Genomic DNA, 26,283 nt, shown 5'->3' with positions numbered 1-26,283 from the left:
GAATCCAGATATCATCCTAATTAATCTAAATTACACTCCCTCAAAAGTATCCTTCGCAAGGTGTGGTGCCCAGAAATGCCCAGACTCCATCTTCCGACTGGACACTTCCGGACTTAACATGAAGTTCTGCAACTTCAGACTGTGACCTCGCTCCTCCACCTTCACCTCATTTTTATTTATATCAATTTATTTTCATTTCTTCAACGGATCTGTTTTTCCCTCACCATCGTTCCCCCTCCCTCCCTGGCCACTCCATCTGTTCCTACTTGCCCTTTGACACACTGCTCACCATTAGCACATTCTAATCTCTTTATGTGCCACTACCTGCACCCTTCTTAGCCTTAATCATCTCCATTTACATTCCCTTTGCCTTTCTGACCATGACGTCGCCGTCAATCTCCAGCTCTCGGTGGCCCCCTGTCCAGCCCCACCGCTCCACAATCGTATAAACCTGACCCCATCTGCAGTTCGCTCCAGCTTCGACAAAGACTCATCCAGACTCGAAACGTCAGCTCCCTTCTCTCTCCACAGATGCTATCAGACCTGCTGAGATTGTCCAGTATGCTGATTCAGGTTCCAGCATCCGCAGTAATTTGCTTTTATCATAGTCCTCCAGCTGTGTTCCAGCCAGGATTTTGTATAGCTCCACACTGAATAGGCATTAACATTAATAGTCCTGTAACACCATCTTTATAGAGGCTAATGGCCCTGTTATATTATTTCCAATATTTTCTGACAAATGTGCGGTAGATAGTGGGCGGCCTGAAATGGACAAGTGTTACATAAACCAGTTCTGTTCTTAAAGATCTTCGACAAAATACTGATGAGGTCTTAATACTTTCTTTTTGTCTTACATTTTGACTGAAAGGACCGAGTTGTTGGAATGTGTTGGGGACATTGATTTTCTGGCCAAGGTACACTGCGTGCGACAGGCCTTCAAGGTAACATCGCCAGAACTCAACTGTCAATTGATATCGAAGGATGAGTATCTTTCAAATCGCTGTTAAATCTCCGGTTAGGCCTCAGCTGCGTTGTTGTGTCTCATTCTGGGTACTGCATTTCGGGAAGAATGCCGAGGCCTCGCAGAGATTTCAGGAGAGGTTCGCTGGAATGCCGGGAAGGATGAGGGACTTCAGGGGCTGGTTTAGCTCACTGGGCTAAATCGCTGGCTTTGAAAGCAGACCAAGGCAGGCCAGCAGCACGGTTCAATTCCCGTACCAGCCTCCCCGAACAGGCGCCGGAATGTGGCGACTAGGGGCTTTTCACAGTAACTTCATTGAAGCCTATTCGTGACAATAAGCGATTTTCATTTCATTTCATTGAGGCTGGAAGAAGTTGGGATTGTTCTTCCTGGACCAGAGAAGGGGAGATTTAATCGAGATGTTCAAAATTCTGAGGTGTTTTGATTGAGACTGTTTCACTGGCTGGTAAGAAGACAGTGCAGATTTAAGATAATTGGCTAAAGAACCAAGGAGAGATGAGGAGAATATTTTTGTTTAAACGCAGTGAGTGATTGCCTCCTTCTGTGCGGTAAGATCTGGGATACTACAAGGCCTCAGGGAGCATGCTGGGAGCCTAGTTGGGATGGGGTGGGGGGTGGGGGGGGGGGGGGGGGCGATTTAGTAAAATCATGTGAGATGGCAGCAGATGGTTTGCCCATTGCCTTCCCCCCCATCTCTGGCATTTTACCAACGCCCGCTATTAAGTCAACTGAGGGCCTCTTCCCACCGTCACTGGCATTGATGCAGCAAGCAGTCAGGAAGGCAAATGCCTTCATTGCAAGAGGAATTGAGGACAAGGAGCAAGGATGTTTTACTGTGATTGTACAGGGGCCCTTGGCGAGACCGACCTGGAGTACTACGTACAGTTTTGGTCTCCTTACCTAAGAAAGGATATACTTGCCATTGAGGGAGTGCAGCGGAAGCTCACCAGACTGATTCCCAGGATGGCAGGATTGTCGTATGAAGAGAGATTGGATCGACTAGGCCTGTATTCATAGAATCATAGAATTTACAGTGCAGAAGGAGGCCATTCGGCCCATCGAGTCTGCACCGGCTCTTGGAAAGAGCACCCTACCCAAGCCCACACCTCCACCCTATCCCCATAACCCAGTTACCCCACCCAACACTAAGGGCAATTTTGAACACTAAGGACAATTTAGCATGGCCAATCCACCTAACCTGCACATCTTTGGACTGTGGGAGGAAACCGGATTCACCGGAGTTTAGAAGTGGATCTCACTGAAACATGTGACATTCTGACAGGGCTGGATAGACTGGATGCAGGAATGTTGTTTCCCCTGGCTGGGGGGTGTCTATAACAAGGGTTCACCGTCTCAAAATACAGGGTAGGATTTTCTTCACTCAGAGGGTGGTGAAACTTGAAATTCTCTACCACAGGAGGCTGTGGAGGCCAAGTCAACGAATATATTGAAGAAGGAAATCGATAGATTTCCAGACACTAAAGGTGTCAAGGAGTGAGGGGGGAGCGCAGGTGTATGGCGTTGAGATAGAGGATTGGCCATGATCATATTGAGCGATGAGGACTGTCAGAGGATACAGCCGGATTTAGATCGTTTGGAGACTTGGGCGGAGAGATGGCAGATGTGAGGTGATGCATTTTGGAAGGTCTAACACAGGTAGGGAATATACAGTAAATGGTAGAACCCTCAAGAGTATTTACAGTCAGAGAGATCTAGGTGTACAGGTCCACAGGTCACTGAAAGGGGCGACACAGGTGGAGAAGGTAGTCAAGAAGGCATACGGCATGCTTGCCTTCATTGGCCGGGGCATTGAGTACAAGAATTGGCAAGTCATGTTGCAGCTGTATAGAACCTTAGTTAGGCCACTCTTAGAGTATAGTGTTCAATTCTGGTCGCCACACTACCAGAAGGATGAGGAGGCTTTAGAGAGGGTGCAGAAGAGATTTACCAGGATGTTGCCTGGTATGGAGGGCATTAGTTATGAGGAACGGTTGAATAAACTCGGTTTGTTCTCTCTGGAACGACAGAGGTTGAGGGGCGACCTGATAGAGGTCTCCAAAATTATGAGGGCCATAGACAGAGTGGGTAGAGGGGTCAATTACTAGGGGGCACAGGTTAAGGTGCGAGGGGCAAGGTTTAGAGGAGATGTACGAGCCAAGTTTTTTACACAGAGAGTTGTGGGTGCCTGGAACTCGCTGCCGGAGGAGGTGGTGGAAGCAGGGACGATAGTGACTTTTAAGGGGCATCTTGACAAATACATGAATAGGATGGGAAGAGAGGGATACGGACCCATGAAGTGTAGAAGATTTTAGTTTAGACGGGCAGCATGGTCGGTGCAGGCTTGGAGGGCCGAAGGGCCTGTTCCTGTGCTGTACTTTTCTTTGTTTGTTCTTTGAATAGCGGAGCAGGCTCGAAGGGCTGAATGACCTATCCCTGCCCTTATCTTCCATGTTTCAATGTTTACCACTGGCACTTGGGAACCTCCCCATGTGGGGCGAGCGTCGGAAGTGATTTACAGGCTGCAGTGCTAACACTGAGCTGAACTCGGAGAGAACAGAAAGCCTAAATTCACAGTGCTTCAATAACACCACAGCTTAGAAATCGAAGTCTAAAACCTGCATCTTGTCGTTATTTCACAGTAATTTCTCCACCTTTGCAGGTAATTCTTTCTGATGTAACAAATAGGAGGTTTTTTGCCGAAGTGGGAAGGAAGATTCTGTCTGCAATTATGTTAAAAGCACACAAGGTATGAGTTCTAACTGATTTGTGTTGCATTGTTTGTATGTTTTGTGGACATCCTCATCGCTTGCCATATTGAAATGAATAAAACTGGGGACTGTTCACCATATGACAGCTGTGCTAATGGGGGAGTGATTTTCCTGAGTGTTTATCTCAGAGATTTTGGTAGAACTTCAATCATTCCCATTTTCCACACTTCTCCGTCATCAGCAATCTCACCATCTATGCTGATCCATCACTCAAATGTCATCCAGACTACCACGAACCAAAGATGTGCAGGCGAGGTGGGGTTACGGGCACAGGGCAGAGGAGTGAGCCTAGTTAGGGTGCTCCTTCAAAAAGGTTGGTGCAGACTCGATGGGCCGAATGGCCTCCTTCTGCACTGCATGGATTCTATGTTCTATGAACCACCATCACCCATTTTCCGCATTCCCATGATCTGTACACCCATTATCCACACAAACAAGATCCACATTCTCCCACCAGCCACGCTCTCCCACGTTGGCCTTGGGTCGGGTGCTCTTTCCAAGAGCCGGTGCAGACTCGATGGGCCGAATGGCCTCCTTCGGCACTGTAAATTCTATGATTCCGTGATTAGCTACACCCCTTTAATCTGCACTCTCCCATTATGTGTGCTCCTAATATCCGTGAAAGCTTTATTGTCCATGCTCCCAGTCTCCACAGCTAGATCATGACCACTCCTGCTATCCCTATTCACGATCCATCCTTTCTGATTATCCGTGCTCCTATTATTTGGCTCACTCTTTCCCATTATTTGCACCGTCCCATTTAATGCTGTCCCAGTGTCCGCACTCGCATTCCCAATAGAACATAGAACAATACAGCGCAGTACAGGCCCTTCGGCCCACGATGTTGCACCGAAACAAAAGCCATCTAACCTACACTATGCCATTATCATCCATATGTTTATCCAATAAACTTTTAAATGCCCTCAATGTTGGCGAGTTCACTACTGTAGCAGGTAGGGCATTCCACGGCCTCACTACTCTTTGCGTAAAGAACCTACCTCTGACCTCTGTCCTATATCTATTACCCCTCAGTTTAAAGTTATGTCCCCTCGTGCCAGCCATATCCATCCGCGGGAGAAGGCTCTCACTGTCCACCCTATCCAACCCCCTGATCATTTTGTATGCCTCTATTAAGTCTCCCCTTAACCTTCTTCTCTCCAACGAAAACAACCTCAAGTCCATCAGCCTTTCCTCATAAGATTTTCCCTCCATACCAGGCAACATCCTGGTAAATCTCCTCTGCACCCGCTCCAAAGCCTCCACGTCCTTCCTATAATGCGGTGACCAGAACTGTACGCAATACTCCAAATGCGGCCGTACCAGAGTTCTGTACAGCTGCAACATGACCTCCCGACACCGGAACTCAATCCCTCTACCAATAAAGGCCAACACTCCATAGGCCTTGTTCACAACCCTATCAACCTGGGTGGCAACTTTCAGGGATCTATGTACATGGACACCTAGATCCCTCTGCTCATCCACACTTTCAAGAACTTTACCATTAGCCAAATATTCCGCATTCCTGTTATTCCTTCCAAAGTGAATCACCTCACACTTCTCTACATTAAACTCCATTTGCCACCTCTCAGCCCAGCTCTGCAGCTTATCTATATCCCTCTGTAACCTGCTACATCCTTCCACAATATCGACAACACCACCGACTTTAGTATCGTCTGCAAATTTACTCACCCACCCTTCTGCGCCTTCCTCTAGGTCATTGATAAAAATGACAAACAATGTGTAATCTTTCCAGTTAACCACACTTCATTACTCTCAATAATGCTATTCTACTCCCTCGTTATCACTCGCATTACCCATACTCTTATTATTCTCACTCCCTTGACATAACCTCCCATCATTCTCATGCCATCATTCATGCTTCTGATATCCATGATTCACCACCCACTTTCACATTACCAAAGCACTCCCATTATGTGTTCACCCATATTCCACATTCCCCTAGCCAAACAGATAGATAGCACCAAGCTTCCAGAGTGTTGTACAATCTAGACGGGTTGAGAAAATTCCATCGCAGTCCTGACTTGTGCCTTGTGGATGAACAAGGGCGATTGATAAATCACCGGTTGTAAATCGAGTTCTTTCCTACATTCGTAGAAACATAGAATTTACAGTGCAGAAGGAGGCCATTTGGCCCATCGAGTCTGCACCGGCGCTTGGAAAGAGCGCCCCACTTAAGCCCACACCTCCACCCTATCCCCGTAACCCAACCTCACCTTTTTGGTCAAAGGGCAATTTATCATGGCCAATCCACCTAACCTGCACGTCTTTGGACTGTGGGAGGAAACCGGAGCACCCGGAGGAAACCCACGCACACACGGGGAGGATGTGCAGACTGCGCGCAGACAGTGACCCAAGCCAGGAATCGAAACAGGGACACTGGAGCTGTGAAGCAACAGTGCTAACCACTGTGCCACCGTGTCGCCCATAACTGAGATACGTTCAATCTCGCTGTCGCAAAGACATCCCTCCAGCAACGGGCTGAACAGCCGGTGAATTTGACCTTTGGTGATGTTAGTTGGTTCGTCCCAATGGAAATCTCTCGGCTCTTCAGATACTGCAGCGGAATCCTGAGCAACAGAGCAACAGTCCCTCAATTTTTAAATCCTTACCATTGTTTTCATGGCCTCACCCCTCCCTTTCTCCTTTAGCCCTGGAGGTCTTTGAGACTTCTGGGGAGTTCCAATTCTGTCCTCTTGCACATCCCTGATCTTAATTACACCACACTGACGGTGATGCTTGGAGCTACCTGGGCCTTAATCTCCAGAATTCCCTCCCTAAACTTCTCCCCCCCCCCCCCCACCTCGACTTCCTTTAAGACGCTCCTTAAAACCTACCTCTACAATCAAACTTTTGGTCAGCTTTCCGAATAGCTCCTCCCGTGGCTGGATGTCAAAAGTGTGATATCGCTCTCGTTAAGCGCCTCGGGATGCTTTACCACATTAGAGGTGCTACATAAATGCAAGACGTTGTTACCTAAAAACTGAGCATCTGACAGTGCAGCGCTACCTGAGTACAGGGCTGGAGTGTAAGCCCGGATTGTGTGTTCGAGGCTGGGAGCAGGTTCTGATCCTTCAACATCCTCCCCATGATGCAGGAGCCACAGCTGAAAACCTTCACAGAGAGATACTGCTGGAAACCGGAGACCATGGAAAGTTAACGCGATGTCCTCATGCCAGATGCCGACCAATTTGTAGCTACTTTGTTAATTTTCTTTTCAGATATATTGTGTTAAAAGTATTTGGTGCTGTAAGGGTTAAAACCTGGATTAGTGCGTGTATGACCGCTGCAGACATGTTTTCTGGGTTAGTGTGTGACTGCTGCAGTAGTGTTTTTAAAAGTCCTGGTTGCAAGACAGCTAAGGATTTTGGAGCCAGATGTGCAATTAAAGCATCGTAAAAGTTTGGGCTAATGGACTTTTATTTATATTTAAGAGGGTACCCTGCAGAGTAGATAATTAGAGACATTGTGTTCAGTTTAGTAAGATGGTGTAATTAATAGGAGGAGCCAGGGGTCAGTCAGATGTTGCGGTTTCAGGGTTAGCTTTTGACAGGAAGGTGAGCTGAGAAGGTTTCTGAAGAAATACAGCCAGAGGTTCTGCATTATTCTGACAGGGGGTCAGGTCTCTCACTCTCAAGCAGTCACAAAAGATCTCTCTTTCTCAAAGTGGAGTGTCCAAGGCATCTCTTTACGACAAGTATTCTTGAGTCTGCTAACTGTATTTAAAAGTGGATTGGGACCTGAGATGGTTTTGATATTTGAGTGAGAATAAGTTAAGGGTTATTGTGTCACTGTGTTGATTAGCATTGTTTAAGGGGTAATTGTAAACTATTTTCTTGTGTGATGTTGAAGATATTTTAATGCTGTGTTAGTAATAAAGTTTGTTTTAATATAACATATCCCTATTTTTTGTGAAACGACTTCTGGTGTCCTGTCCTCTCAGTCTAACACAATTAAAATACAGGATTGGGGTTTCTGTCCAGTATCCTAGCCACTGTTGGGGCCTGGTCCAGGATCGTAATACTGTGATTCTGTGTAAATGTGCTGGGGATTCACTATTGTCCATTTTACATTTTCGCACAGTCAAGATGAGACACATTGGGCTCGGGTCGGGTCGGAGAATCCCCGGGGGGGGGGGGGGGGGGTGAACCCTGCCCCACCGCTCAGACGCCGGATGCCGTATTCTCCGACGCTGGTTTGCGGGCGGGGTTGACGCCGCTCCGGTCGGGGGCCGTTGACAGCGGCCTCCCCGGCAATTCTCCGGGCACCGATGGGCCGAGCGGCCGTTGTTTCCTGGCCAATCCTGCCGGCTTGAAATGGACATCGTCCATCACGGCGGGACCTGGCTTGTAGGCCGGCTAGGTGAGTCCTCAGGGGGACGCGGGGGGATCTGGCCCCAGGGGGACCCCATGGTAGCCTGGCCCACGATCTGGGCCCACCCATCTGCGGGCGGGCCTGTGCCGAGGGGGCACTCTTTTCTTCTGCGCCGGCCTCTGTACGGCTCCGCCATAGCCGGCGCGGAGAAGAAACCCCCCTGCGCATGCGCAGGAAACACGCCGGCCGGTCTGCGCATGCGCGGAACCACGCCGGCGGTCCTGCGCATGCGCCAACTCGCGCCGGCCCTTCGGCGCTGGTTGGCACGGCACCACCCCTCCGCTGCCGGCCTAGCCCCCGGACGTGCGGAGGATTCCGCACCTTCCAGTCGGCCCAACGCCGGAGTGGTTCGCGCCGCTCCTGGCGCCGACGGGCCCGTTGCAGGAGAATCTCGCCCATTGTGTTCACCTCCGTCTGTGTAAGTCTTCAGGGACTCGGCAAAAACCCCAGCAGGGTGAAAAATATTGTGCAACTCAAAATAGTGAGGACTAATTTAAATGTTTCCCCGATTTTTCTAGAGTCCAAAAAGGTTTGAGGAGGTCTTTGAGGAGATGATGCACTTTCTGCAGGAAACTGATCATTGGGAGACAACCGAGCGAGAACTTGCGACACGAGGGGTGAGTCTGTAAAGTAATGAGAAAGGCTGCGAAGTGGGAACTGCATAATTGCGTAAGTATACCAGGTGTGTGAAAGTCCAACTTGTGCAGGCATACCCTTTGGGAACATTTGGTTAAACTATTGCCTTTTACCTGGTCATCATTTGTTTGGCAACAATGGTATTTTGGTGTATTTCTCATTCAGAAAGGGAGCAGCAACAATTGCCTCAACAACCCTGAAGGACAGACAGCAGATACCTGGGAACACCACACCTTCAAGATCCCCCCCAAACCCCCCCCCTTCCCCTCTCCTCCACCCCAAGCCATTCACCACCCTGTCTTGCAAATATGTCGGATGCGATTCTCCACTCCCGCGCCGGTTGGGAGAATTGCCTGGGCCGCCAAAATTTCCCGCGACGCCGGTCCAACGCCCTCCCGCGATTCTCCCAAGGGACAGGATCGGCCCGGTCGAGTTCCGCGGACCGCAGGCCGGAGAATCGCCCGAGACACCCAAAATGGCGATTCTCCGGCACCCCTGCTATTCTCAGGCCCGGATGGGCCGAGCAGCCAGCCCAAAACGGCGGGTTCCCCCCGGCGCCGTCCACACCTGGGGCGAAATTCTCCGTTGTCGGCGGAAAGTCCGCCGATCGGCGCAAAAAACGGCGCAAATCCGACTTGCGTCACGTCGGAAAAATGAGTCGATAGTCTCCGGCCCGAAATGGGCTAGCAGCGACGTAACGGGATCCGCGCTTGCGCAGTGGTTCACGCCGTGCAGCGTCATACGCGCTGCGCGGCGTGACGGCTCATAAGGCCGCGCTGCTCCCCCCCACTCAACCGGAACACCCGACCGCAACACCTGACTGGATGGCTGGCCGTCGCTCAGCCCCGAGGTTCGAGTCACGCGATGTGGAGGCGCTCCTGGACGCGGTGGAGCAGAGGAGGGACGCCCTGTATCCCGGGCACGGCCGCAGAGTTGCCCCACACCACAGCCGGCGTCTGTGGAGGGAAGTGGCAGAGGCCGTCACCGCTGTGGCCCTGACACCACGGACAGGCACCCAGTGCCACAAGAAGGTGAACGACCTCGTCAGAGCAGGCAGGGTGAGCCTCCCCCATATCCCCCCCTCCCCATATCCCCCCTCCCCCATATCCCCCCTCCCCCATATCCCCCCTCCCCCTATCCCCCATATCCCCCTCCCCCATATCCCCCCCTCCCCCATATCCCCCCTCCCCCATATCCCCCATATCCCCCCTCCCCCATATCCCCCCTCCCCCATATCCCCCCCTCCCCCATATCCCCCCCTCCCCATATCCCCCCTCCCCCATATCCCCCCTCCCCCATATCCCCCCTCCCCCATATCCCCCCTCCCCCATATCCCCCCTCCCCCATATCCCCCCTCCCCCATATCCCCCCCTCCCCCATATCCCCCCTCCCCCATATCCCCCCCTCCCCCATATCCCCCCCCTCCCCCATATCCCCAAGTGAATCCAGCCCTAACCTTAACCTCTGCAATGCACGCGCAACCGATGGCGTGCATTCATATACCTGCCTAACACTGTTGCCTTTTACCCCTGCCCCCCCCCCCCACAGGAGAAGCGCGCACACAACAATAGGGAGCATGTGAGGACTGGAGGAGGGCCCGCTGATGAGAGGCCACTGACCGTACACGAGGAAAGGGCCCTGGAACTGGCTGGCGGACCTGAGGACCGGGAGGTTGCTGATGCAGAGGTCGGGGCCCCACGAGCAAGTGAGCCACCAACAGCCCGTCCCCATATCCCCCCTCCCCTATATCCCCCTCCCCCGTATCACCTGATCACTGCCTGATGTCTAACCATGCATGCTTCATTGTGTATCGCAGGACCAAACGTCCAGGCACCCATCCCCGCAGATGCAGACCGCCCGCAGGATGCCCCTCGGAGACCACAGGAGACGGAGAGACCCGCACCCTCCAGCATGCGACGCCCGCAGGATGCCCCTCGGAGACCACAGGAGACGGAGAGACCCGGACCCTCCAGCATGCGACGCCCGCAGGATGCCCCTCGGAGACCACAGGAGACGGAGAGACCCGAACCCTCCAGCATGCGACGCCCGCAGGATGCCCCTCGGAGACCACAGGAGACGGTGAGACCCGCACCCTCCAGCATGCGACGCCCGCAGGATGCCCCTCGGAGACCACAGGAGACGGAGAGACCCGCACCCTCCAGTATGCGACGCCCGCAGGATGCCCCTCGCACACCACGGGAGACGGAGCGACCTGGAGCAACAGGGAGACGACACCCCCGTCACGTGCGGGAGCGACCACCCAGCGACGAGGGGGGCAGCCACAGGCCCCCGTCACATCCGAGCCAGGACACCACTACCCAGGACACCACTACCCAGGACATCACTACCCAGGACACCACTACCCAGGACACCACTACCCAGGACACCACTACCCAGGACACCACTACCCAGGACACCCCTACCCGGGACAGCACTACCCAGGACACCCCTACCCGGGACAGCACTACCCAGGAAGACGAAATACCGGACAGTGACTCAGAGTGGATGGGTGGAGACGAACCCCCACCCCAAAGTGCCATGGACTCAGAGTGGGACGAAGAGCACGACACAACGCCACTGCTGTCACCAACACCCTCCACCATCGCAGAAACACTCACCACGGTTGGGCACTTGAGTGATGAGGCGTCTGGTACACTCACTGGTGCGCACAACACAGCCGTCCCGGTACAGCAGGTGGAGGTAGGAGCAGCAGAGGGACCGGGCGGTCGGAGGGCAGCCCAGCCCAAGCGAACATCTGCCGCCCAGATGGATCCCGGGTTCCTGCAGTTACCACACCCACACATAGATCCGATGCAACCACCGACCCGGAGACGAGCGAAGAGGGTGACGGGCGGCTTGCGGCAGCTGCGGTCGCAGGTGGAGGAGTCCACCCGCGTCCAGGAGCTGGGAGTGGTGCCGGTCATGCGTGCCACCCAGGCTGACACCGCACGGGTGGCGTCCGCGGTGGAGGCAATGGGTGCGACGGTGTCAGACATGGGGAACGGTTTGCGAGGCCTGGGGCCTTCCGTGCAGGCGGCGTCTGTGTCCCAGGAAATGGCTGCCCTCTCACAGGAGGCCATGAGCCAGTGCCAGCGCCAGATGGCAGAGGCGCTCAACGCCATAGCCCAGTCTCTGCAGGCCATGGCCCAGTCTCAGCAGGCCATGGCCCAGTCTCTGCAGGCCATCGCTGAGGGCATCGGCGCCAGTGGCCATGTGCGAGCCGGCGTCGCACAGTCACAGACAGGGTTTGCCAACCCCCTGGGCTCCATGGCTGCAAACCTGGAGACCCCTGTCGATACCAGCACGGGCCTCCAGGACTGGCAGCGCCAGATGTCGGGGGGGCGTCGGATGGCCAGTCCGTTCGCATCCCCCACCCATGTAGAGGCCTGGGGGCCATCGGGCACCCCGAGGGGGGAGGAGGTGGTGTGGTCCGTCCCGGCTCCCTCTGTAGGGGAGGTCCCGGTACACCGCGACACCTCGGACTCCCTCCCTTCCGTCCCAGGTGCATCGGGTGGGCAACGGGCAGGACAGGCTGGCAGCTCGTCATCCCAGTCGCCCGGGCCGCAGCCTGGCCCATCTAGGCCAGGACGCCCCAGGAAACGGCCGCCAAAGGGATCCAGTGTCAGAGGGCAGTAATCACAGGAGTCCACCTCCAGTTCTGCTGTACCGTCTGGGGAACCACGTAGACGTAGTCAAAGGGCCCGTAAGGCCAAACAATTAGACACTGAGTAAGTTGGATCGGGTGCAGGGCACAGATGAGTTTTAGGGGCTAGGGCACGTGCATGAACTCCTTTGGTTATTAAAGTCAATGTTGCACCTACCGAAGCTGCCTTTGTGCTCTGTCCAAAGCGTGCGGGGGTGTCATGTACGTTGAGCGCAAGTGTGTGTGTGAGGGGTGATCTTACCTCAGCCCCAGGTGAGTCTGCCCCCTTCCCCCTGGGCCGCCATCAACATCCCCCGGGCAGAGGACGGGACCATGCGCTGCAGTGTCACAGCCGCATGCAGGGATGGTTCGGGTGGATGGTGGTACTGTGGCCACGGGTCAGACATAGTCCAACGATGTAGAGCCAGGAGTTCAACGCAGGGTGGGTTGTCATCATCCTCCATGGCCTGCGATAGACACGCGTCCACCCGCAACTGTGTGAGCCCGGCCCGTTGTGCCGCAGGTGGATTGGCAATGGGGAGGGGGGGGTGGTGTGCATGCGGGTGGGGTGGGTGGGGTTGGGGAGGGGTGTGAGGGTGCTGGGTGGGTGGATGGGTGGGGGGTGTGGGTGGTCGGCTGTTGCCATGGTGTGCGGTCTGTGGCCATACTACCCGATTCCCACGCCCATCTAGTCAGTGAAGCGGGCGTCTATCAGTCTGTCCCGTGCCCGCTGGGCCAGCCGGTAACGGTGGACAGCCACCAGCCTGTGTCTACCCCGTCTGCCCTGACCATTGCCCCCATCCCCCTCATCTGGGGAGGACTGTGCCTCTTCCTGCTGCTCCTCCACTCCGCCCTCCTCTGCCTGCGGCACATCGCCCCTCTGCTGGGCTATGTTGTGCAGGACGCAGCACACCACAATGATGCGGCCGACCCTATCTGACCGATACTGGAGGGCGCCCCCAGAGAGGTCCAGTCACCTGAAACGCATCTTCAGCACGCCAAAGCACCTCTCGATCACTCCCCTTGTCGCTACATGGGCATCATTGTAGCGGTTCTCCGCCTCATTGCGTGGCCTCCGTATAGGCGTCATCAGCCACGATCGCAATGGGTAGCCCCTGTCGCCCAGCAACCAGCCCCTCAGCCGGGGATGGCGTCCCTCGTACATGCCGGGGATGGATGACCGCGACAACACGAATGAGTCGTGTACAGTGCCTGGGTGACGGGCGCAGACGTGCAGGATCATCATGCGGTGGTCGCAGACCACCTGTACGTTCATCGAATAGGTCCCCTTCCTATTAGTGAACATGGCCCTGTTATCTGCAGGTGGCCGCACGGCGACGTGCATCCCATCGATCGCGCCCTGGACCATGGGGAACCCGGCCACGGCAGAGAAGCCCACGGCCCGGGCATCTTGGCTGGCCCGGTCCACGGGGAAGCGGATGTAGCGGTGCGCCATGGCATATAGGGCATCTGTCACTGCCCGGATGCACCGATGCACCGATGTCTGCGATATGCCGGACAGGTCCCCACTCGGTGCCTGGAATGACCCCGTTGCAGAAAAGTTCAGGGCCACCGTAACCTTGACGGACACGGGGAGAGGGTGTCCCCCGCCAGTGCCACGCGGTGACAGGTGTGCCAGCAGGTGGCAGATGTGTGCCACGGTTTCCCGGCTCATCCGGAGTCTCCTCCTGCATTCCCGGTCCTTGAGGTCCTGGTATGACTGCCGGGGCCGGTACACACGGGACGCCCTCGGGTGCCCCCGTTGCCGTGGGGCCGCGACGTCCTCCTCCCCCTCCTCGTCCTGTCGGTCAGGTGTCCCTCCAGCCTGGGCGGCTGCCACCTGCCCCTCTGCGGCAGCCTGCGCCGCCTCTCTGGCACGCTCCTCCTCCTCCTCCTCCTCCTCATCCAGGGCAACATAGACATGAGCGGCTGCCACCACGGCGGCTAACATCGCTGGATGATCTGAAAACATGACGGCCTGGTGGGGGGGAGGGGAACGACGACATGTCATCATTGCCCATATCCCCTCCTCCCCCCAGCCAGGTGGCATGGACCGCATGGGTCCAACTGTTGGAGGCTGGCACCTGGCCAGGTGGACCAACTCACTTGCCCTCCCACCCCCCTCCTCGGCACGGACCCCTCCCCCCAACCCCGAACCTCCACCCCAGCACGGACCCCCCCCAACCTCCACTCCAGCACGGACCCCCCCAACCTCCACCCCAGCACGGACCCCCCTCAACCCCCAACCTCCACCCCAGCACGGACCCCCCCCAACCTCCACCCCAGCACGGACCCCCCCCCCCCAACCTCCACCCCAGCACGGACCCCCCCCCAACCCCCAACCTCCACCCCGGCACGGACCCCCCCCCCAACCTCCACCCCGGCACGGACCCCCCCCCAATCCCCAACCTCCACCCCAGCACGGACCCCCCCAACCCCCAACCTCCACCCCGGCACGGCACGGACCCCCCCCCAACCTCCACCCCAGCACGGACCCCCCCCCCCCAACCCCCAACCTCCACCCCAGCACGGACCCCCCCCAACCCCCAACCTCCACCCCAGCACGGACCCCCCCCAACCTCCACCCCGGCACGGCACGGACCCCCCCCCCCAACCTCCACCCCAGCACGGACCCCCCCCAACCTCCACCCCAGCACGGACCCCCCCCCCCAACCTCCACCCCGGCACGTACCCCCCCCAACCTCCACCCCGGCACGGCACGGACCCCCCCAACCTCCACCCCAGCACGGACCCCCCCCCAACCTCCACCCCGGCACGGACCCCCCCCCCCAACCTCCACCCCGGCACGGACCCCCTCCCGGCACTCCCCCGGAGCCCAGCCTACTCTAACCACCCCCCCCCCCGCCGCACACACACACACACAACCCGAGACACACCTCTCCTCATGCAATCAGTCTGCGGCCACGCCATTTCCTGCCCAGAGCCAACCCCCCAGGCCGTCACTCACCTCCACGCTGGTCGGCGTGAGCCTGGAGCACCGGGTTGGTGCTCCAGGCTCACGCCTGGAGTTTACAAACCTCCTTTACATTGAAAAGGAGGTTTGATTCACGTCGACGTGAACGGTCATCACATCGACGGGACTTCGGCCCATCCGGAAGGGAGAATATCAGCAGGCCGAAAATCGGCTGCCTTGCGCAGACCCGTGACATTCTCCGCGGCAGCGGCGCCATTAATGCCCCGCCGACTTTTCTCCCTTCGGAGACTTCGGCAACCGGTGGGGGTGGGATTCATGGCGGCCAACGGACATTCTCCGACCCTCTGGGGGGTCGGAGAATGACGCCCCTGGTCGCTGCCATCGGGAACAGCGCGGGAACGCTGGGGGGGGGGGGCGGCCAGTGGGGGATCCTGCGCCGGGGGGTACCTCAAATGTGGGGTGACCTTCCTTCCTTTCTGAAGGAGGACCTCCTTCCTTCCGTGGCCCCGCAAGATCCGTCAGACATCTTCTTGCGGGGCAGACTCGGAGAGGACGGCAACCACGCATGCGCGTGTTGGCGCCGGCCAACCCGTGCATGCGCGGGTGATGCCAGTTATGCGGCGCCGGCCACGTCATGTATGCGGCGCCGGCCACGTCATGTATGCGGCGCCGCCTTTACGCGGCGACAAGGCCTGCCGCGTGTAGATGACGCGGCCCCGCTCCTAGCCCATTATCGGGCCCTGAATCGGTCGGGATAGGGGCCGTTTTGTGCCGTCGTGAACCTCGACGGCGTTCACGACGGCGTGGGGGCTTCGGCGCGGGAGTGGAGAATCCCGCCCGTCAAGTTTTAGTAAACATGTTGCCAACAAGAATTAGGAGAGACATCATTGACTTGTCTCACAAGGCCATCTAGTGACCAGAACCTGCAACTACACTGTGACTGTTGACATAGCAAAGTTGAATTGTTGTTTCATTCATACCTTTTACACACACCTGTTCTCCTCCTTTTTGGGGAGGGGTTAGCAGGCTAATTATCACTCCTTCCATTAAAAACCCTCCCATCACCAGCATGTCCTGGAGTGGGACTTGAATCCGGAGCTTCTGCTTCAGAGGCTGGGACACTACCTGCGGAGCCACAAGACCTCCCATCAAAGGCAAATTGGAATTTTGAATGGTAAATGCTAAAATTGGAACCATAATTTGTGAATGCAAGAAGTAAGGTTCGTGGAGACGAAGCCCCCATCCTACTGAAGATTATTTTAACATAATGTGTAAATAGCTACAAGTTGGAAATGAGGAGGAGTAGGAAGTATGCTCAACTTAAAAAAGACGCTTCATTATACTTGCCCCACAAACAAAGTTGTGGAAACCGTTCTCCAAATATGAAGTTGCTATGGCAACACACACTTTTACAGGCATGTTGTAGTCAGGAGCTATGGATAGTGATGGTAGCGGCTCCAACCTTCTTTCCAGCATATAGCTGACCAGGAATCTTACAGCCTGCCATTGGTGTGTGTTGGAAGGATTTGCCGGTTGATAATCAATCTGTTTGGTTGTGCTTTGAACGCACATTCCATGGCCATCAGGTCTTGGGGTGAGCTTCTCGCTGGGAGGCAGGAATGCTACCCACTCTGCCACAAGACCTCCTCCTATTGTAGGGTCAACGAGTTACTCAAATGTTCAGTAATCCTCACCCGATGGCCACATATGGACGCTCGTCCAAAAGGGGTCTTTGGCTCGAGATCAGGGACATGAGCCCAAGTTGATAATCCACCCCCGTTACCCTGGGATACTGAAACCAGTTGGCACACCTCATCTGCAGCCTGGCCTGAAAAGGCTAAATGAATCTCTGGTCTATATAGTCAGCTGCTCGCTGCATTACCTGGCGGAGACATCTGCGAAGCTCATTAAGAGCATGGATGTGTTGGATTGTTCAAATTTCTGTCAGGGATGCACCATCTTGGCCAGGAATAGAAAAGCACTGAAAGGAATATTCCAGAATAAGGCCGGTCCTCATATATTCAATTGATGGAACTTTGTCTTTTGCGACTTCTGCAACTCCGCCGTAAGAACAAGCTGGTCCAGTTGCTGCGTCTGTGCTCCACTGAATGAGGCTGTTTAGCACAGGGCTAAATCACTGGCTTTGAAAACAGACCAAGGCAGGCCAGCAGCACGGTTCAATTCCCGTAACAGCCTCCCCGAACAGGCGCCGGAATGTGGCGACTAGGGGCTTTGCACAGTAACTTCATTTGAAGCCTACTCGTGACAAGAAGCGATTTTCATTTTTCCATTTCACTGAGCAAATATGCAACTGAGGTGAGATTTTAATCCTCAGTCTTCGCCACCTGTTCAGGGGGATTATAAATTGTGATTGGAAGGCAAGCGGGCTGTCATTCTGGAAGAGACGGTCCCAACGATAGGAAGCTCCAGCACGGGCTTCCCGGCAGCAGAGGGTGGGAACTGTTGCGTTATGTACTCTGCAATAACACAGGCTGCAACTCGATGCAGCTTTGACCAAAAGATACTCCAGACTTTGAAGTAAGTTCAATGTGATTTATTGAACCATTAGCACAGTTCTCTATGAGTTCGACTCTCCTGCTAATCTTGCTGCAGTAACCCAGTCTAACTAACCAGTCTGCTCTAAGCCACGTGGTGGGTGTGATGCTTCTGATCTGCCCCTGTCCTACTCTCTAAGTGTCGACTGTGGAAAGAGACAGAGCATGTGTGCCCTGTCCTTATATATCGGTTGTGTAATACCCCCTTGTGGTAGTGTCACCTCTGAGTGTCTTGACTGCCCATTGGTCATATCCTATTCTATGTGTTCATTAGCTGTATGTCTGCATGTCATGACATCTCTGGTGCTCCCTCTAGTGTTTACTTAGTCGTAGTGTATTTACATTGACCCCTTGTGTATTTACAGTGATGCATATCACCACAGGAACGACGAGAAAACCCATCGACAGTAACCCATTGATCCTGCCAGTGGCCAACACGCTGGGGGTGGGGGGTGGGGGGGATGGGGGTGGAAAATCCCACGAAATTTGTTTTTGAATTGGTCACGTTGCTTGATCCTTGAGATCAGAGAAATCTATTCTTGGATGTTCCTCCATGTCATGATGGTCAGTACACTTTGGTCTGTATCGTATAATATATTTTAATCGGGTTTTTTTTGTATTTATACAAATATGTTAAGCTTTTTCAGCACACCACAAGTAAACAATGCTTGTATTTGATTGAATAGCTTGGTGAGTTAGATCCTGATCTTTTATCACTGGGAGCTGAGCACGATTTCAGCAAGGATGTTGGAATGAATGTGTGCTGGCTTGTCAGGGTTTGACCGGGAGTAGGTTTGGCTAGTCCACATGTCCACACACACACACGGACACGGACACACTCTACCACGCACACACGGACGCACACACATTCTACCACATGCTCACACGGTGAACTGTAAGAGAAAGATGCCATAAGAGAATCAAACTGACCCTGAATGTAATGTGGATGATGTAAGAGGAAAGAATAGAGAACATTTGCGTTTTGCCCTCTAGAAATGTAATTAAGAGTGTGTCACGTTGTGGTAAATTAATTGTCTCGATAAGGCAAACTCTTACAATGAAAAGGCAGATTAGAAGTCAATGGATTTTAGTGAAAAGTTAATTTGAAACAGGTTTCAAGAAAAACCTCCTTTTAATGAGAGAAATGTTCTACCAAGCAGAATAATAGGAGGGACAAATGTTGGTGTTATCTGAAATACAATTTGGATGCCGTAATGAGAGAGTAAACGTTTATGAGAGATGCACTTTGAATGGAGGAGTTAATGTATCACCAAGGCTCCTGAGAGAACACCTTCCAAACCCACGACCGCCACCATCTAGAAGGACAAGGGTAGCAGATACCTGGGAACACCACCACCTGGAGGTTCCCCTCCAAGTCACTCACCACCCCGATTTGGAAATATATTGGTCGATCCGTTGGTGTATCTGGGTCAAATCCTGGAACTCCCTCCCTAACAGCCCGGTGGTGTACCTACACCACATGGACTGCCGCGGTTCAAGAAGGCAGCTCACCGCCACCTTATCAAGGAGCAGTTGGGATGGGCAATAAATGCTGATTTTGTCAGCGAAGCCTCATCCCATAAATGAATAAAGACTTTAAAAATTAGTTTAGCCTTCTGTTCCCTGGGGAATTTCCATTTTTAGTGATCCAGTTGCCAAGCTTCACCATAAGGAGCACATATTAGGAATTAATTTTGATGGGCAGGGTAGTGCACAGAAATTTTCCAGCAAGTGTAGCTCTGTTCTTGGTGTAAGAAAGCCAAAGATTTACTCCCATGAGCTACATCGCTTATCATTCATACATCGAAACATAGAGAGTAGAAGCAAGCAGGCGGCCATTCGGCCCTTCGAGCCTTGCTGCCATTCATTATGATCATGGCTGATCATCACGTTCAATACCCTGATCCCGCCTTCGCCCCATATCCCTTGATCACGTTGGCCCCAAAAGCTATATCTAATTCCTTCTTGAAATTACTCAACGTTTTGGCCTCAACTACTTTCTGTGGTAGTGAATTCCACAGATTCACCACTCTCTGGGTGAAGAAATTTCTCCTCACCTCAATCCTAAAAGGTTTACTCCTTATCCTTAAACTATGAACCCTAGTTCTGGACTCCCCCACCATCGGGAACATTCTTTCTGAATCTACTCTGTCTAATCCTGTTAGAATTTTATAAATTTCTATGAGATGCCCTCTCACTCTTCTAAACTCCAATCAATATAATCCTAACCGATTTAGTCTCTCCTGATATGACAGTCCGGCTATCCCAGGAAACAGCCTGGTAAACCTTCGCTGCACTCCCTCCATCGCAAGAACATCCTCAGATAAGGACACCAAAACTATACACAATACTCCAGGTGTGGCCTCACCAATGCCCGATACAATTGCAGTAAAACATCCCTATTCCTATACACTATTCAAACTGTGGTTATATTGCAAACAGGTTAAACACATGAATTTTTATGACGTTGTCCTGGACTTCATCCTAATGGATTCCTTTGAGGATTTGGACAATCCCCCGACATCGATACAGAACGTGGTCAACAATCGCTGGCTTAACAATTCCTTCAAGGAAACTGTAAGTAGGAAATTATACATAATGTTCATTCGAGTTCTGGAAATACATCACCGTTTCGCCATTATCGCTGGGTCACAATTCTGGAATCCCTCCCTAACAGCATTGTGGGTGTACCTACACCACAGGGACTGCAGCGGTTCAACAAGGCAGCTCATCACCACCTATTCAAGGGGCAATTACAGATGGGAAATAAATGCTGGCTGAGCCAGCCATGCCTATGGTCCGTGAAAGAATAAAAAAAGATAAGGGGCGGGATTCTGTGATCCTGAGGCTAAGTGTTGATGCCATTGGAAACGCCGTTGCGTTTCTCGACGGTGTCAACACGGCCTCAGGATCAGCAATTCTGGCCCCTACGGCACTGGAGCAGTTCACGCCGCTCCAGCTGCTGATCCCGGCGTAAACCGGGCACAGTGGCACCAGCGCCAACACACGCATGCGCAGTGACTTCCTTCAACGCGCCGCCCCCGAGGCAACGTGGCGCAGGTCTACAGGGGCCGGCGCGGAAGAAACGAACCCCCCAGCCCGAGAGGTCGGCCTGCCTATCGGTGGGCCCCGATCGCGGGCCAGGCCACATCGGAGGCCCCCCCCCCCGCCCCGGGGTCGGACCCCCCTCCCCCCCCTCACAGGCTATCACCCGACCCTTCCACGCCGCAGTCCCGCCGGCTGAGAGCAGGTGTGGACGGCACCGGCGGGACTCGGCGTTTTTACGACGGCCGCTCGTCCCATCCCGACCGAGAATCGGCAGGCCGGCCGCGTAGAGCGGCCCCCGACCGGTGGCACGTCAACCACGCCGGCAGCAATGGCGCCGATTCTCCGCTCGTGTCGGGGCGGCGTGGAGCGATTCGCGCCGGTTGCGGGGATTCTCCGTCCCGGCCCCGGGCTGAGAGAATCCCGTCCAAAGCATCTGTGAATATTGCACGATTTTAGGGATTCTATTGTACATCTTTTCAGTATTCTGAAATATACTGGGCTCAAGATCATTGTTTGATATTGGTAACAATTGCATTAACTGGTTTATTAAAATTCCATTGCCTGTTAATTTATCAAACACATTAACGTGTGTAAATTCCATACACAACATCAGTTTGTATTTATGTAGTAGCTTTACTATATTAAAACATCCCAAGGTACTTCATGGGAGAATTATAAAACAGAATTTGACACCAAATCATACAAGGAGACATCAGAAGAGGTGACTAAAGCTTGATGAGGTGGTAGGTTTGAAGGAGTCTCACAGGGAGGGTGTAAGGAGGGAATTCCTGTATTTAGGGTTTTGTAAAATCCACCTAACCCCTACATCTTTGGACTGTGGGAGGAAACCGGGGCACCCGGAGGAAACCCACGCAGACACGGGGAGAACGTGCAGATTCCACACAGGCAGTGACCCAAGTCGGGAATCAAACCCGGGTCCCAGGCGCTGTGAAGCAACAGTACTAACCACTATGCTACCGTGCCGCCCCGAAGGGGGTAGGATTAGGGTTACGGGGTTGGGAGTAGAGTTAGGGCTTGGGGTAGATTAAGGATAGGGAGTGGGGTTGTGATAGGATTTGGGGATAGGATTGAGGTTCGGGTTAGTGGGTCAGGTTATTGGGTCGGGTTAAGGTGTAGGATTTGTGGGTCCGGTTAGGGGGTAAGGTTAGGAGTTAGGTTTCGGTTACCCCCTCCTTTTTTCACCCTGTTGCGAATCTGTTGCCCATTTCAGGAAACTTGACATTTTCATCTCCATTGAAATAGGAGAGGCTGAAATCCGGGCGATTCCTGGGAAGGCAAGTTGAAAATCCTCAATCTCCGAGATTCCACCGGCTCCTCATTCACAGCCTTAGGGAGGCTTTGAGTGAGCAAGCGTTTCACCTCAGGAGAAAACCAGGGATCCTAAACATAAGGTAGTCACTAGTAACCCCAAATGGTAATCGATACATACATAGATGATAGGAGCAGGAGGAGGCCTTTTGGCCCTTCGAGCCTGCTCCGCCATTCACCACGATCATGGCTGATCATCCAACACAATAGCCCAATCCTGCTTTCTCCCCATAATCTTTGATCCCATTCTCCCCAAGTGCTATATCCAGCCGCCTCTTGCAAACATTCAAAATTTTAGCCTCAACTACTTCCTGTGGTAATGAATTCCACAGGCTCACCGCTCTTTGGGTGAAGAAATGTCTCCTCATCTCTGTCCGAAATGGTTTACCCTGAATCCTCAGGCTGTGACCCCTGGGGCGAAATTCTCCCCCAACGGCGCGATGTCCGCCGACTGGCGCCAAAAACGGCGCCAATCAGACGGGCATCGCGCCGGCCCAAAGGTGCGGAATGCTCCGCATCTTTGGGGGCCGAGCCCCAACATTGAGGGGCTAGGCCGGCGCCGGAGGGATTTCCGCCCCGCCAGCTGGCGGAAATGGCGTTTGTTGCCCCGCCAGCTGGCGGAAATGGCGTTTGTTGCCCCGCCAGCTGGCGCGGAAATGCGGCGCAAGCGCGGGAGCGTCAGTGGCCGCCGACAGTTTCCCGCGCATGCGCAGTGGGGAGAGTCTCTTCCGCCTCCGCCATGGTGGAGGCCGTGGCGGAGACGGAAGGGAAAGAGCGCCCCCACGGCACACGCCCGCCCGCGGATCGGTGGGCCCCGATCGCGGGCCAGGCCACCGTGGGGGCACCCCCCGGGGTCAGATCGCCCCGCGCCCCCCCCAGGACCCCGGAGCCCGCTCACGCTACCTGGTCCCGCCGGTAAATACCAGCTTTGATTTACGCCGGCGGGACAGGCAATTTCTGGGCGGGACTTCGGCCCATCCGGGCCGGAGAATTGAGCGGGGGGCCCGCCAACCGGCGCGGCCCGATTCCCGCCCCCGGCCAATCTCCGGTACCGGAGACTTCGGCGGGGGCAGGGGCGGGATTCACGGCGGCCAACGGCCATTCTCCGACCCGGCGGGGGGTCGGAGAATGACGCCCCAGGTTCTGGACACACCCACCATTGGTAACATCTTCCCTGCATCTACCCTGTCTAGTCCCGTTAGAATTTTATAAGTCTCTATGAGATTTCCCCCCCTCATTCTTCTGAACTCCAGTAAGAATTCATGAGAAAAACCTTTACCCAGAAGATGGTGAGAATGTGGGACTCGCTATCACAAGGGGGAGTTGAGGAGAAGAGTGTAGCTGCATTTAAGGGGATTACAACGATACGTGATGGGATTGGATGAATAGAGTGGGAAGTTTGTGTTGGGCAGAAAGGGTGGCTCAGGCCATTAAGACCCAATGTCCTGTTTCTGTGCTGTAATTCTTTGCAATCATGTTTTCGCTGATCATTATCTGAGGGGTATTTCAGGACTCCCATTATTCTTGGTAGACTAATGCCTTAAATGGACATTCTGCATCCCTGCATCCTAACCATCCAAAGTATGCTGGTTAAAAAAAAACATAGTTTCTTCAACCAGCTCACATATCTCAACATGCATGGTTTTGGTTAAAGTAATCTGAAGTATTCTGAGATATATTGCTAAGAATTTGGCGAAGGGAATTGCTTTCTTTGGCCTCCGTTCCGGCCTTGTGTCTGAAAAGAATAAGTGTTTCCTTGCCGTGGTATGCAGCTGAGAAAGAAAACGTCAGCTTTCGAAAAGAATGGTAACAGAGAAACATCCACCGAGTAAACATGCCCGATGGTCGCACATTAGTCAGTTTGTGTCTCCCATGTCGCAAGAAGGATTGATTCTGGCAAAGGGCCCGAGGGGGGGGGCGGGGGGGTCACAAAACAGACACTGAAGTAGCGCTGGTCATCCTGAGAGAGCCGACTCGGCAAATACAGCAGAATAAACCTGAGTGGAACTGGGAGAAAAAAAATATAGAGGTATCGAATTACTGTATGTGAGAGGAAACATATTCAGTAGGGGGGGGATTTGTTACAAAATCGCTATTTCTGGAAGTGACACTTGTTTGAGAATCCTAGAATTTTTTGAATCCTTTTGTTCCCTGGGGTATGGGCAGCGTATTGGCAAAATCGCCTGTTGCCCATCCCTAGTTACTCAGGGAAATTGATAGTGGGCCTTCTATTGCCGCTACTGTTTTTATAATTGATTAACCAACCAAGCCCAGGTCAAGGGGCGCAAGGGTCACCCGAGTGACAGAAGCAGGCCAAATCAAGAAGCAGGTGTCTTATGTGAAGGCCGTTTGGGGTATTAAGACCATCAGCACAGCAAGAAGCCATTTGGCCTGTTGCGCTTCTGTCATTCCCAGCTCTTTAACTGCCAACTCTCATCCTGCTTTCCCGCTGGTACCCCCTCCCAATTTCTTGTACCCTCCCTTTGTTTCAAATACTTATCCAATTCTCATTGATAATCTCTGACGCAGTAGCCTCCATCTTATAATACAATACCAGGCTTCTTTAACAGCACTGCCCTAAAACCCATGACCTCCATCAGCCAGAAGGACAGCGGCAGTGCGGGAGCAGCATCGCGCTCAACTTGCACTTTCATAGAATTTACAGTGCAGAAGGAGGCCATTCGGCCCATCGAGTCTGCACCGACTCTTGGAAAGAGCACCCTACCCAAGGTCAACCCCGCCACCCTATCCCCATAACCCAGTAACCCCACCCAACACTAAGGGCAATTTTGGACACTAAGGGCAATTTATCATGGCCAATCCACCTAACCTGCACATCTTTGGACTGTGGGAGGAAACCGGAGCACCCGGAGGAAACCCACGCACACACGGGGAGGATGTGCAGACTCCGCACAGACAGTGACCCAAGCTGGAATCGAACCTGGGACCCTGGAGCTGTGAAGCAATTGTGCTATCCACAAGGCTACCGTGCTGCCCCAACTTGGAAATACATTAGCGTTCCTTAATCCAGGAGGATGCGGACGCAGAGATGCTTCAGCGGGATTTGGACAGGCTGAGTGAGTGGGCAAGTGCATGGCAGATGCAGTAAAATGTGGCTAACTGTGAGGTTATCCACTTCGGTAGCAAAAATAGGAAGGCAGATTATTATTTGAATGGGTGTAAATTGAGAGAGGTGGATCCTCAGCCAGACCCTGGTGGTCTCGGGCATCAGTCGCTGAAAGTAAGCAAACGGTATGTTGGCCTGCATAGCAAGTGGATTTGAGCATAGGAATAGGGATGTTTTACTGCAATTGTAGAGGGCATTGGTGAGGCCACACCTGGAGTATTGAGAGCAGTTTTGGTGTCCGTATCTGAAGAAGGATGTTCCTGTACTTGCAATGGTAAAATGTGCACGGCTGTGGGGAAAGATGGCCGGGGCGGGGGGGAGCTCGGACGAGTTGAATAGCTCTTTCAAGGTGCATGGATGATGGACCGAATGGCCTCCTTAATGGCCGACCTCTCTACTGTATGATTCTATTCTCATGTTCCACAGAGGAGTCCCCAGCCGCCCATGGTGCTGCAGTTGATGGAACGGATTATGTACAGAAACCAGGTTTCAAAATAAAATGCAATTCAAATATGAAACCCAAATAGTCCAAAGTGGGGATCAAATCTTATCATGACCTAATCTCAATCTAATGTCAAACCCAACGTTGTATCTAGATTTAGGAACACCTGTTGGCCAGAACACCCCGAATGATTCTCCCAAGGATTCTTTGCACCCACACTACTGGTAGGTGGGGACTTGGTTTAATGTCTAATCTGAAAGGTGGCATGGCGGCACAGTGGTTAGCACTGCTGCCTCACAGTGCCAGGGACCCGGGTTTGATTCCGACTTTGGGTCACTGTTTGTGCGGAGTTTGCACTTCTCTCCCCCCCCCCCCCCCCCGGTGTCTGCGTGGGTTTCCTCCGGGTGCTCCGGTTTCCTCCCACAG

The 26,283-nt window shown here is 53.6% G+C and overlaps 1 protein-coding gene across 1 annotated transcript in view; it reads left to right on the top strand.

The window, feature by feature from the left end:
* miga1 (mitoguardin 1) overlaps positions 1 to 26,283 on the top strand; it is a 179,551-nt gene that overhangs the window by 142,449 nt on the left and 10,819 nt on the right. The window contains exons 10-13 of the mRNA XM_072510401.1: positions 869 to 941; positions 3,642 to 3,728; positions 8,661 to 8,759; positions 20,354 to 20,488. Of these exons, the coding sequence (XP_072366502.1) occupies positions 869 to 941; positions 3,642 to 3,728; positions 8,661 to 8,759; positions 20,354 to 20,488 (394 nt within the window). The remainder of the gene's footprint in view (positions 1 to 868; positions 942 to 3,641; positions 3,729 to 8,660; positions 8,760 to 20,353; positions 20,489 to 26,283) is intronic.

The sequence above is a fragment of the Scyliorhinus torazame genome, chromosome 7, assembly GCF_047496885.1.
Source record: "Scyliorhinus torazame isolate Kashiwa2021f chromosome 7, sScyTor2.1, whole genome shotgun sequence".
In the NCBI taxonomy this organism is placed as follows: Eukaryota; Metazoa; Chordata; class Chondrichthyes; order Carcharhiniformes; family Scyliorhinidae; genus Scyliorhinus; species Scyliorhinus torazame.
This window is presented reverse-complemented; position numbering and strand designations above follow the sequence as displayed.